Genomic DNA, 14,140 nt, shown 5'->3' with positions numbered 1-14,140 from the left:
CGGTCCAGAAAGCTACCCTCTCCTCGACCTAGTCCGGAGAACGAGCTACTGAGCCCTCTCCGACTTCCGGTCCAGAGAACGAGCTACTGAGCCTCTCCTCGACCTAGTCCGGAGAACGAGCGCTTCTGCCCTCTCCGACTTCGTCCGGTCCAGAGAACGAGCTACCGAGCCCTCTCTGACCTAGTCCGGAGAACGAACTACCGAGCCCTCTCCGACTTTCCACGTCCGGTCCAGAGAACGAGCTACCGAGCCCTCTCTGACCCTGTCTGGTCCAGAGAACGAGCTCCCGAGCCCTCTCTGACCTAGTCCGGAGAACGAGCTGCCGAGCCCTCTCCGACTTCGTCTGGTCCAGAGAACGAGCTCCCGAGCCCTCTCTGACCTAGTCCGGAGAACGAGCTGCCGAGCCCTCTCCGACTTCCCATGCCAAGTTTTCATACTTGGACTTCTCCCGTGCCAAGCTCCCTGCTTGGACCTAGTCCGAGAACGAGCGCCAGAGCCTCTCCGACCTAGTCCGAGAACTCTCCCGACTCTCCGCAGAACGAGCTCCCGAGCCCTCTCTGACCTAGTCCGGAGAACGAGCTGCCGAGCCCTCTCCGACTTCCCATGCCAAGCTCCCTGCTTGGACTTTTCCGTGCCAAGTCTCCATGCTTGAACTTTTCCGTGCCAAGTCTCCATACTTGGACTTTTCCCGTGCCAAGCTCCCTGCTTGGACTTTTCCGTGCCAAGTCTCCATACTTGGACTTTTCCCGTGCCAAGTCTCCATACTTGGACTTTACCGAATCAGGTCAACTCAAGTCGGGTCAACCAGGTCAACCTTGACCGAAGGTTGCACCCACAATCTTCCAAGTTTGTATTCTTGTCAAACATCAAGATACAACTTTTCTATTCTCGTCAAAAATCAAAATACAACTCGAGTCAGGTCAACTCGAGTTGGGTCAACCAGGTCAACCTTGACCTAAGGTTGCACCAACACTTCCAAATTTGCATAGCTCTTGAAGATCAAGAAAAGACCACTTTTACTTGCCCTTTCGGAACTTTTGCATATAAGAGAATGCCATTTGGGTTATGTAATACTCCTGGGACATTTCAGAGGTGTATGGTAAGTATTTTTTCTGATCTTTTAGAACACTGCATGGAAGTATTCATGGATGATTTCACTGTGTATGGTTCTTCTTTTGACGCATGTTTGGCTAGTTTATCTAGTGTTTTACATAGATGTGTGGAGAAAAATTTAGTTTTGAATTTTGAAAAATGTCATTTCATGGTTAGACATGGTATAGTGCTAGGCCATATTATTTCTGAAAAAGGAATTGAAGTAGATCCAGCTAAGATTAGTGCTATTACTTCTTTGCCTTACCCCACATGTGTGCGGGGAGTTCGATCTTTTTTGGGACATGTAGGTTTTTACAGGAGGTTTATTAGGGACTTTAGTACCATTGCTTTACCATTATCGCGATTATTACAAAAGGATGTGGAGTTTATTTTTGATGAAAAATGCAAGGATGCTTTCAATAAACTCAGGGAAGCTCTCACTTCACCTCCCATTATGTGTGCTCTAAATTGGTTGCTACCTTTTGAACTTATGTGTGATGCTTCTAATTTTGCAGTTGGAACAGTTTTGGCACAGAGGGTTAGTGGAGCGTCTCATGTTATTAGTTATGCTTCAAGGACATTGGATTCTGCCCAAAGCAATTATACCACAACAGAAAAAGAGCTTTTAGTTATTGTGTTTGCTCTAGATAGGTTTCGTCCTTACCTTCTTTGTTCTCATGTGATTATTTTTTCTGACCATGCAGCCCTCAAGTTTCTCCTTAGGAAGTCAGATGCAAAACCTAGGTTAATTCGATGGATGCTCCTTCTTGAAGAATTTGACATTGAGATACGAGATAGGAGTGGAAAAGAGAATTTGGTGGTGGATCATTTGAGTAGAATTGAGGGTAAAGTAAATGTTTTACCAATTGTTGATTCATTCCCTGATGAGCGACTTTTTTGGCTTCAAGGTAGGGAACCATGGTATGCAGACATTGTGAATTATTTGGTTGTTGGTGTTTTTCCTTCACATTTTTCAAAAAATCAATGTGATAAACTTAAGAGTGATGCGAAATATTATGTGTGGGATGACCCTTACCTTTGGAAATTTGGTAGTGATCAAGTGATAAGGAGATGCGTTTCTGAGGATGAATTTTAGTCTATACTTTCCTTTTGTCATTCACTTGCGTGCGGGGGGCATTATGGGCCTCAACGTACGGCTAGGAAAGTTTTAGATTCGGGATTATATTGGCCCACTCTATTCAGGGATGCTTTCGAGTTTCATCGGATTTGTGAGAATTGCCAAAAGATGGGAAATATAGGGCGTAGACATGAAATGCCTCAACAACCTATGTTGTTTTGTGAAATATTTGATGTATGGGGTATTGATTTTATGGGTCCTCTACCTATTTCATTTGGTTTTGTTTATATTCTGTTAGCTGTTGATTATGTGTCAAAATGGGTGGAGGTCATTCCCACCAAAACTGACGATTCTTCTGTTGTTGTGAACTTTGTTAGGTCTCATTTATTTTGCAGATTTGGATTGCCTAGAGCTATTATTAGTGACCAAGGATCTCATTTTTGCAATAAGCATATGAGGGCACTCATGAGTAAGTATGGTGTGATTCATAGGGTATCGACCCCTTATCACCCACAAACAAATGGTCAAGCCGAAGTTTCTAACCGAGAGATTAAGCAAATTCTTGGAAAGACAATAAAACCGGATAGGAAGGATTGGAGTAGGAGGCTTGATGATGCTCTTTGGGCCTATCGAACAACCTATAAAATGCCTATTGGGATGTCTCCATATCGAATTGTTTTTGGTAAGGCTTGTCACTTGCCGGTTGAGGTGGAACATAGAGCATATTGGGCAGTGAAATCATGTAATATGAATTTGGGGAAGGCCGGTTGTGAGAGGAAGTTGCAATTGCAAGAGCTTGAAGAGCTTAGATTGGAAGCTTATGAAAACTCTCGAATTTATAAGGAAAAAACTAAAGTTTTTCATGATAAGCAGATTTTGAGGAAAGAATTTCAGGTAGGAGATAAGGTCTTATTGTTTAACTCTAGGCTTAGATTGATGGGAGGTAAGTTGAAGTCGAGATGGGAAGGTCCTTTTTGTGTTACTAATATTTTTCCTTATGGTGTTGTTGAAATTCGGGAACTCCCTGCAGGAAAAATTTTCAAGGTTAATGGACATCGTCTTAAAGTTTTCTATGAAGGTATTGAGGTAGGATCGATGGAGAAGTTGAGTTTGGAGGAGGCAACCTACTCAACTTGAAAAAGGGGAGTGTGTTCTATTAGTATGTTTTGTTTCTTTTCCCTATTTTGAAATTTTGCTAATCTTTTTCTTTTAGCAACTGGTCGGTTTTGTAGTTTTGTTGTTTTCTGTGGTTTCAGTAATGATTGCCTTGAATCTCCAAGATATCAATATCTTTGAGTAATACTGATGTTGTGTTTGGATTTGTAAAGGGTTTTGTTTATGATTCATTGATATTCAAATCTTGGCATGACTTGTCAGATAATTTCTTATGTTCTGTTAGTAAGATGGTGGATCTTAACTTGAATAATTCAATTCATTAAATTCCTAGTGAGTATCATATCAGGATTCTTGTTTACCTTCATTTGTGAGAAATGTGCTTTATACATGGAACACTAGAATTTGCCTTGTCTCTATTCAAAATTGCAGTTGGCATATATTAAGCATGGGGATGATGAAGTTCTTTTCTTTGGTCTTTCTTTCTACATTAATTTTCATAGCCTAATCGTCTATTTCCATTATTCCTTTGACTCTCTTTTCACTAAATTCTTTTGGTATGCTGGAAATGTCTTGATAAGTTCTCTTGTTCGAGACGAACATTAGTTCAAGTGTGGGGGGAAGAGATGAGTGATCTGGAAATAGTGGAGCATGTGTTGTAGGAAGTTTGTAGAGGGATTTTCCGGTAGATTTAGGATATGATGGCCTTGAGTACTCTTTGAAGAAGGCATTGTCCTTATAGAAATTCCAGATTAGTGGCAATTGTATGTTGCAAACTGGATTCAATATGTTGCAAAATGAATATTGGAACTGGTAACGTCGGAGCTGTTCTTTTTGATTAACATGATTCTGAGATGAGATTTGAATTATACAGAGTTGTTGATTGATGCTGTAAAATTGATGTTCAAGAGTGAGGGTTAGGAATTTTGTGACTGCCAAGGCAAGTGATTCAAATTAGGCTTTATATAACATTGGAATTTATATCAAATTAAAGGATTAGACTGCGGATTTCAGTTTTGACCATGGTGTACTATTAGTTTTGTTCTCTGCAAAAAAAAAAAAAAAAAAATTGGTGAATTTTGTTTGGTAATTTCTGGAATTATAATTGTTTGTAGGATGAAAGTAAAACTGATGAGTAGGAATATATGAAGGGGGTTTGAGCAACTGTGGAATATCATGGGAAAAAGGTTTCGAAAGGAAAAAAGCTACAAGTGGAGACTTATTCCTTCAGCAAATCAATTTTGATTAAGTTTTCATTAACAGTTGGTGTTGTTTAGTTAATTAAATGTCAAAACTATAGTGTACAGAATGTTGAAAGGATAGGGATATTAAACACGAATGGATTAGGAAGTTGATTGGCAGAGGAATACCAACTTTGATTGATAGAATGGTTTAGAACAAATGTGGAACTTATCAAGTACAATTTCTGGCATGACTATTCTACATTTTTCCTCATTGTTTCGTAGTGGAGAATTAGAAAGAAGGCAAACATATGGTAGTGAAGTGTTAAAGTGGCATAGAGGGAAGCTCCATTTCAATGTTAGATTAGGAGAGTGAAGGGATCAATTCCCAACTGGGGAGGACTACTCCTTTTTACACTTCTCAATATACTGAAGTAGAGTTCGAAGAAATGATATGGTGTATTCTGGTGAATCATTTATTTCCCGGGACAGTAAAAGCCAAGTGTGGGGGAATTTTGATATTGGTCATTTCACTATAATATTTTTGGTTCGATTTTTCAGATTTTTAGTATTTATCGAGCTGTAATTGCGCTTTTATCCATGAGAAGTGATTGTGGTTACATGATGAACTTTTGTGAACTTTTTAGCAAATATGGAGATTTATTAACATTTTGTTGATTTCTGTTCTTTGAAGGTTTTTTCCCAAAAAATCATGGTCTGCTAGGAGATAACATGGGTCATGGACGATTGCTGATGAAGGCTTGCAACTTGAAGTGAATCTGGACCGTCAATTATAGGAAGAGATCTGAGGAGACAAGAATAAAAGAGGGGGGAGACCAGAACAAAGGGAGTTTTTTCTCCGGCGGTCCTCAACAAATTCCATCGGGAGACGGCTCGGCTGGCGACTCTTCGGGACTGGGGAATACAGGAGTTACTGGACAACAAATCAAGGGGAGAGTCTTGCAATCGGCGTGAGGGGGTAACGATTGTATCATCCGAGTGAGTGCTTGGGGGATCCCGGCTCACTGAATCTCTACTTTATTGTTCTTTTGGATTTAGATCTATCTTGTTTTTTTTCTCTCTTTGCTGGAGTTCTACGACTGATTACTCTGCATTCCAGATTCTTTCTTTTAGTTTTAGTTTGCTCAGAAGAGAATGATTTCTGTGTACATTCTATTCGATTCTTAGTTTCTAATTGCTGAAGGGCTTCAATAGATCTGTTCTCTGCAAGATCCGTTTCCTTTTATTTTCTTTGATCATTGTTTCTTCAATTTCTTGTTTGGCATGTGAGTTGATTGGAGAATTTACACGTTTGCTTTGTTTAACAAAGAATAGGTTTACTTTAATTCTTTATCTTTCTTAAGGCATTTAGGAAATTAGCAGTTTTTTTTCCAATGGGGATTCAAGCTTAGAATTGTGATTAGTTAGTGTTTGCCACCACATATTATTCATTTGAATTCTGATTTTTCTTTCGTATCCTGTTCGAATTCAGATCAGGTTTAATTAGATTTTCAATTTGTTTAGCTATTAAAACTCATTACTGATCTACATAAGGATAAAAAAATTACAACAAAAAATCTGGATTGGGGAGTTACAATATCTTTTCAGAGTCTCTGAGAAATGATTCTGGGCTTTCTCATGCTATACATAGTGATCTGTGTGACTTAAAATTTGTGTAAATTAGAGGAGATAAAAAGTATTTTATTACTTTTATCGTTGTCTGCACGAGATTCTATTATGTCTTTCTTTTAAGAAGTAAAGACGAAGTCTTTGAAGCTTTCAGAATCTATAAAACAGAAGTTGACAATCAACTTGACAAACGAATTAAAATAATTCGCAGTGATATAGGTGGAGAATATGATGCACCGTTTGATGAGTTTTGTTCAGAATCTGACATTATCCATCAGACAACGATGCCTTACTCGCCTCAATCGAATGGTGTTGCCGAACGTAAAAATCAGACACTAAAGAAAATGATGAATGCTTCATTGATAAATTCAAGTTTACCCCATAACCTGTGGGGGGAAAGCTATATTATCGACAAATAGCATTCTCAACAAAATCCCTCACAAAAAAAAGATAAAACATCATATGAACTATCGAAAGGTCGCGAGCCATCGTAAAAATACCTGAAGGTGTGGGGGTGCTTAGCAAAGGTCGAAGTACCCAAGCCAAAGCAAGTAAAAATCGGACCTAAAACGTTCGATGCAATATTTGTCGGATATGTCCATAGTAGTAGTGTATATCATTTCATAGTTCACAAGTCAGACATTATTGATATTCATGTGAGAACAACTATAGAATCTCGGAATGCGATATTCTTTGAAAATATATTCTCGAATAAAAGGGAAACATTCAAAGTGATAACAACAGAAGTTCTAACGAAAATGACGTTTCTGAACTTAGTTGTCATAAAAGAACTATCGACAATCAAAGCGAAGAGCCACGTCGGAGCAAACATGCTAGAGTTGAGAAATCATTTGGGTCAGACTTCATGACTTTTATGTCCAAAATGGACCCAAGAACATTAAGCGAAGCTCTATCTATTCTCGACGCCCTATTGTGGAAAAAAGCTGTCAATAATGAAATCGAGTCTATCATGAATACCATACTAGGGAATTAGTGGACCTTCCTTCTGTACTAAACCATTAGGTTGTAAGTAGATACTAAAACGAAAGTATAAAACTGATGGATCGATTAACAAGTATAAAGTCAGACTTGCAGCCAAAGGATACAACCAAAAGGAAGATATTGATTACTTCGATACCTAATCATCGGTGTTAATGATTACGTCCATACGAGTGCTGATAGCCATCGCAACACTGTTTAACCTTGAAATATACCAAATGGACATTTAGACTGCGTTCTTAAATGATGAGTTGGAAGAAGAAATCTATATGGAGCAACTTGAGGGGTTCGTAGCTCCAGGACAAGAGGAAAAGGTGTGTCGACTTGTTAAGTCGTTGTACGGACTTAAACAACCGCCTAAATAATGACACAAAAAATTTGACAAAATAATGCTATCAAACAAATTCAAAATAAATGAATGTGACAAATGTATTTATGTCAAACACACACCTAATGGTCATGTAATCATTTGTCTATATGTAGACGACATGCTTATAATGGGTAGTAATCATGAGGTAATCATGAGTACAAAGAAAATATTGACCAATAATTTTGATATGAAAGATATAAGTCTAGCAGATGATATATTGAGAATTAAAATTCTCAGGACATCCGATGGGATAGTTTTGACACAATCCTATTATGTAGAGTCAGTGTTGAAAAGGTTCAATGCGTACGATTCTATACAGTAAAAACACTTATGGATTTAAGTCAACACTTAGCGAAAAATCATGGAGAGCCCATATCGCAATTGGAATATTCTTGGTTAATAGGCAGCTTGATGTATCTCGCAAATTACACACGTCTAGATATTGCTTGTGTGATAAATAAGCTGAGTCGTTTTACGAGTAATTCAAACGACACCCATTGGAAAGCATTGATGTGAGTTCTTAGATATTTAAAATATACAATGAACTATGGATTACATTACGGAATGTATCCCGCTATCTTAGAGGGATATTGTGATGCTAATTGGATATCAGATATAAATGATTCCAAATCCACTAGTGAGTATGTATTCACAATCAGTGGAGGAGTGGTATCTTGGAAATTCACAAAACAGACATGCATTGCTCGGTTAACTATGGAATCTGAGTTTATAGCACTAGACAAAGCAGCAAAAGAAGCTGAATGGCTGAGGAATTTCTTAGAAGATATTTCGAGTTGGACGAAACTTGTGCCCACCGTACTTATACACTATGATAGTTAATTGGCAATTGGAAGGGCATAGAGTAGTATGTATAATGGTAAGTCTCGACATATACGTCATATACACAATACCATTAGGCAGTTGATCTCGAATAGAGTGATTTCAATCAACTATGTCAAGTCAAAAGATAACTTGACAGACCCTGTTACTAAGGCGCTAAGTCCAGATCAAATATACTTCTCATTAAGAGGAATGAGATTAAAAATCTACAACTAAAACGACTATAGCGGTAATCCAACCTTGTTGGCTGGAGATCCTAAGATCTTGGTTCAATGGGACAACAAAGTTACAGAAGTTGTGTTACAACACACGAGATATATTATTTCTATCCCAATTATCCTAGGATGAACTTGTACTATCCTACCACATGTAGTGAAGTTAAGCATATGTTTTTAATGACTTCTATATCTTTATAAGGTGGAGTATGGTAGGAAACTCTTGATAGAAGTGTCACCTATGTGAGTGTGAAGATAGGCCGCTTCAACGAAACACTCATGAATCTAAGATGGTGTCCATGGCCAAAACAGAACCAACCATGAAAACCAAAAGTAGGTGAGATAAGTCTCTGTGTGGGTATTATTATCTTAGTATACACAAACAGCTTGTTGGAACCCCAAGATGTTTTGATGTGATCAAACAAGCTAAGTTAGGTCCTGCGTTTGTTTAACCCTTGTGTCTAAGTGTGCAGGAGCTTAGGAACACAGGAAGTCGAGCGGAAGACGCGGCTAACGAGAAGGACGGCACGGGGAGAGAGCGGCCGGCGGCGTCGGCAGGGGCGTCAGGCCCGAGAGTAATCGCATGCGAAGAGAGAAGGCCTTGCGTGCTCGGGGACGAGAAACCGGAAGGAAGGCTGCTCCGAGGAGAAGGCGGAACATGGGTTCGGGTGAGCCCTATTGGGAAGGCCGAGATCACCCAGCAAGCGGAGCCGAAGACAAATGCATCGACCGAGATGAGCTGGATCGAGACAGTGAACTGAGTCGAAAAGTCAACCTATGTTGACCTTAGGGCTCTGGGCGCCCGGAACGCTCCGGGCGCCCGGAATCGACTTTTCAGCAGGATCAGTGTTGACTCGATCCGACCGTTGGGGATAAAATTTATCCTCAGGGCGCCCCTACCAGGCGCCGGACCAAGACTATAAATATAGCCTTGGTCCGTAAGCAATTATCAATTAAGAACAACTACTTGTAATCCATGCTTTCAGTTATTTCTTTACGTGCTTTCAAGCTCAGAAGAGGCTACTCACTTGCAGAGGAGAATCAATTAGTCCGCCTTCTTTGCCTTGGATTAGCAATCCTCCGATTGCAAACCAAGTAATTCTCCTTGTGTCTCTACTTTTCTTTAATTAGTCTACGCCTTTTTAATTACAAGTTCTTTTAAGTTAGTTGAATATCCGAGAAGGGTTTTGGTTTTATTTTAGGCACCACCACCCCTCCCGGCCTCCAAGGACCTACAAGTGGTATCGAGTCAGCGTGCGTAAGGACTAACGTCGAAGCAACAAAGATGGCGGACCAAGCATTGTTCCACCAAAATTCGAGGGGAACGCAGATGGAAGCGTCATATGGAGGTATTCCTAAAACAGATTTGAAATTCGGTTTATTATGAAATATGGTTTTGTAGCTCCAATAGATAAAGATGGAAAAGAAAAGAAGAGGCGATGACAAAGAAGGAGCGAGAATGAGTCGGTAGCTAGCCGTGGAACATCACCGCTGAGCATGTTACTCACCAAGAGGTCAACCGATAGGAAACTACTTATCTGCTAAAGAACTTTGGGAGAAGTTCTTGGAACTCCTGAAGGCACGTCAGAGCAAAGCTCGCTAGAAGGACATCCTCCAATAAAGCGATGAACATCCGTCTCGAGAAAGGTGAGAAAGTAGCGGGTTTACACGCAAGGTAAAGAACTAGTTCTTGGTCTCAAGAACCTCGTGAAAGCGGTATAACAACCGACACTATTCTGCGCCACGCGGCGTTCAAGAACTCGGAATGGACATCAATCGTCGCCGCTACTACATCTCAAAGAGGAGGTAAGCACTTTAGAAGAGTTGTTTTCTACTCTTGAATTGCATGAAACCGTAGTGTCGAAACGACAAGGATACAACCTATGGCTATACGACGCAACCCAGAAGGATGAACTCGAGTCAGACTCCGAAGACGATCAAGAAACATACATGGTAAGAAATTTTAGAAAGTTTTTTAGATCTAATAAATTTAAAATGCAGAATAAAAGGAATCAAAAAGGTGGAAGAAAGGTGCGATGCTACCAGTGTCAGAAGGAGGGACACCTAAGAGAAGACTGCCCAGAACTCAAAAAGGCCAAAAGGAAGTCTCCCAAGAAACACAACCTAAAAGCAACTTGGGACGACACTTCTTCATCCGAATCAGAAGCTCAAGAATATGCCGAAATAGCACTAATGGCAAGCTACGATAGACAAAGTATATCAGAACCTAGCATCGATGAAGGGGGAACGACCTCAGATGAAGGCAGCGAAGCAGGGGGAGATTCAGGCTTCAAATCCGATATGGTAAGTGAGACTTGTTTAAAGAACATCTATTTTTAATGTGATCAAAGGGGGAGAAGTGTGTTAAGTCTAGGGGGAGGTACTATAATTTTTCAATTGAAAAATATTTGGACTTATTGGAATATAAATCGTTTTTATTGCATACGGTTACCCTAACTTAACTTGGGTTGCTCACATCAAAAAGGGGGAGATTGTTGGAACCCCAAGATGTTTTGATGTGATCAAACAAGCTAAGTTAGGTCCTGCGTTTGTTTAACCCTTGTGTCTAAGTGTGCAGGAGCTTAGAAACACAGGAAGTCGAGCGGAAGACGCCGGCTAGAGAAGGAGGCAGGGAGAGTAGGGGCTGCAAGGCGTGAGGGATGAGGTAGGAAGAGTACTGCGACGAGAAGAACGCGCGTGACGCGTTCGAGGACGGGCGGGAAGGAAGGTGCCGAGGAGAAGGCGGAACGAGTTCGGGGTGAGCCCTATTCGGTAGGAGATCACCCAAGCAAACGGGTAGAGAGCAAGCAGACCGAGAGATGGTTGGATCGAGGCGAAGTTGAAGTGAGAAAAGTCAACCTATGTTGACCTTAGGCTCGGCGCGGAACCATTCAGGCGCCCGGGCCGGCGCGCCGGAATCGACTTTCAACAGGATCGAGTTTTGACTCGATCCGTTAGGGGATAAAATTTATCCCCAGGCGCCCGAACGCCCCGACCAAGACTATAAATATAGCCTTGGTCCAGAAGCAATTATCAATTAAGAACAACTACTTGTAATCCAGTGCTTTCATTTGTGTTATTTCTTTCTGTGCTTTCAACGCTGTAAGAGGCTACTCCGCCCAGAGGAGAATCAATTAGTGCGCCTTCTTTGCCTTGGATTAGCAATCCTCTGATTGCAAACCAAGTAATTCCTCTGTGTTTACTTTCTGTTTTAATTAGTCTCTGCTTTTTTAATTACAAATTCTTTTAAGTTAGTTGAATATCCGAGAAGGGTTTTTGGTTTTATTTTGTAGGGTAATTCACCCCTCCCCTCTTGTCGGCCTCCAAAGGGACCTACACAGCTAAGCAGTTCAAGACATCACGTTCACTGCGCAGCCTAGTATGCTCGATAGCATTCCACTACAGAAGGTTCAAAGTCACAAGCTATCTCTCCCGATGCATTGACTTATTGATTGGACTCCTATAAAGTGTCAGCATGTATTCATGCGGGGGATTGTTGGATATTGGGTTTTAAAACGACCAATACGATTTTGCAAGGGAAAATCGAGGTGCTATCAATCGATGAAAGTCAGAATCGACTTCTAAATCAAAATCTACGTTTCGCGTAGATGAATCTAGACTATTAATTGCTAAAAACTGAGTACGGGTGAATGAAAAATTAATTGTTTAAAGTTAAACATAAAAATAGCATTAAGGAAGTAGATAGGGAATAGTCCCATATCTAAAATTTGTAAGAGAGATTGCTTCCTTATATGCATTGCTGTGTTAATGGAGTTAACACAAAAGCACAGGTGTTTTCTTCTCATGGGCGAGTAGGTGCTCTCAATGAGATTAATTGGATTGATGAAATTTTTTACTATTTAAACTCAATAATAATAATTTTAAAATTTTTGATATATATATATATATATAAATTATCATTGAAAATTTTCTTAAATAATATTACTTGAGTAAATATCAGTAAATTGCTACAGCAAATTCAATACTTTGTTGCTCGGAAATCTGACTGTGCAGTTCAGTAAATTGCTACAAGAAAGTTCGATATTACGTTGCTCGCTATGTCGATTAAAGGAGTGTTTCATTGATTTCTAATGAAAACTTTAGTGGGTTCGCACTCTGATACGCTACCGCTCCTGGTAAATATCCATTATATTTTTAAAATCATATTATAAACTTTAAATAATAACAAATATAAACTTCATTTTTAAAAAATTATTCTAACATTTAATTAAATTTTCGTTAAAATATGAGAGTTCATTAATATTTAAAAGAGGTTTTTAGGCAAGGTAAAAAAAACATTTTTATTTAAATTTAATAATTTGCATGTGGAATATTCAAATAAATGTAGATGAATATTTTTTCCTTTTTAATATAAAGTGAAAATAGCCCATGACGTAATCGATCCTGGTCCTCAGAGCCTCAACCAATCAGAGTAAATCATGCGGATCGTGCGCTTCCTTAACTTATCGCTGGCCGTCCCCAACGAACTGCCTCTCCGTTCTCGATAAATACGCTCCCTGATCGACCCTTCATCCTATCCCGCTGTTTTTCTCCCGTTCAAATCCTTTGTCTTCTTCCCTAGCTCAGAGCCATGGCTCGTACCAAGCAGACCGCCCGCAAATCTACCGGCGGCAAGGCTCCCCGGAAGCAGCTCGCCACCAAGGTTAGGGTTCTTAGCTACGATCCCTGGTTTTCCCTTTTTCTTTTCGTTTTTTTTATTCATTCCTTGACGGGCTCTCTATCATTTTAGGCGGCGAGGAAGTCGGCCCCGACAACAGGCGGCGTGAAGAAGCCTCATCGCTACCGTCCCGGTACGGTGGCGCTCCGCGAGATACGCAAGTACCAGAAGAGCACGGAGCTGCTGATCCGGAAGCTGCCGTTCCAGCGGCTGGTGCGGGAGATCGCGCAGGACTTCAAGACGGATCTTCGGTTCCAGAGCCACGCGGTGCTGGCGCTTCAGGAGGCCGCGGAGGCCTACCTGGTGGGGCTCTTCGAGGACACCAATCTCTGCGCCATCCACGCCAAGCGCGTCACCATCATGCCCAAGGATATACAGTTAGCTCGTCGGATTCGAGGCGAACGTGCCTGATTCCGATGATGTGAGATGAATTCTAAATTCGTTTTTGTTTATTTTTTCAGCTGTTTGTTTTGGAATATTAATTGTAAATTTTGGGGACCAATATGCTTGCTGCAATCGGTATTGGCCGGTAAATCCTGGAATCTTGAGCACGCTGATTTCCTCGATTAATTTTGTTTTACAAACTTGCTTCGTTATCTTCCTTTTAAACGTTTTCCTTTCTTTTTTGTTTCCTTTGGATCTCTTAGCCATCACAATGTTGGCGTTCTCTATTCATTCCGGGCTATTACTGCATTCTCGATTCGATAAAGATAACGAAGCATTGGTCTGTGAAAGTTTACGACCGCTCGTGGCCGTCTCACGAACCTTCTCGGCGGTGAACAAGGCTGGCCATAGCTGCGAGTCTACCTGTTGTCTTTTTTTGACATAAGCTCATTAGTCGTCATTAAAAGATTTCATTCTCGAAATTAGGTTAAGATTTTCAAGTTTTGGACCTTGTAGAATCATAGAGTCATCATCAAAATTGGTTGCTGATCTTAAGAAATA

At 40.4% G+C, this 14,140-nt stretch overlaps 1 protein-coding gene across 1 annotated transcript; it reads left to right on the top strand.

Annotated features, from left to right (window-relative positions):
- Positions 1 to 13,024: 13,024 nt before the first annotated feature.
- LOC121980643 (histone H3.3) lies at positions 13,025 to 13,729 on the top strand. Its single transcript, XM_042532765.1, has 2 exons — positions 13,025 to 13,180; positions 13,268 to 13,729. The coding sequence occupies exons 1-2, from the start codon at positions 13,109 to 13,111 to the stop codon at positions 13,604 to 13,606; spliced, it is 411 nt and encodes a 136-aa protein (XP_042388699.1). The 5' UTR covers positions 13,025 to 13,108; the 3' UTR covers positions 13,607 to 13,729.
- The last annotated feature ends 411 nt before the right edge of the window (positions 13,730 to 14,140 follow it).

Source organism: Zingiber officinale, chromosome 5A (assembly GCF_018446385.1).
Source record: "Zingiber officinale cultivar Zhangliang chromosome 5A, Zo_v1.1, whole genome shotgun sequence".
Classification (NCBI taxonomy): domain Eukaryota; kingdom Viridiplantae; phylum Streptophyta; class Magnoliopsida; order Zingiberales; family Zingiberaceae; genus Zingiber; species Zingiber officinale.
Note: the sequence above shows the minus strand (reverse complement) of the source record. Positions and strands in the feature narration are given on the sequence as shown.

Bases quoted from the DNA above. Each gene is read 5' to 3' on its own strand.
- LOC121980643 (XM_042532765.1), top strand. From the start codon at position 13,109: ATGGCTCGTACCAAGCAGACCGCCCGCAAATCTACCGGCGGCAAGGCT. The intron at 13,181-13,267 runs GTTAGGGTTCTT...CTATCATTTTAG, and splicing joins GGAAGCAGCTCGCCACCAAG to GCGGCGAGGAAGTCGGCCCC.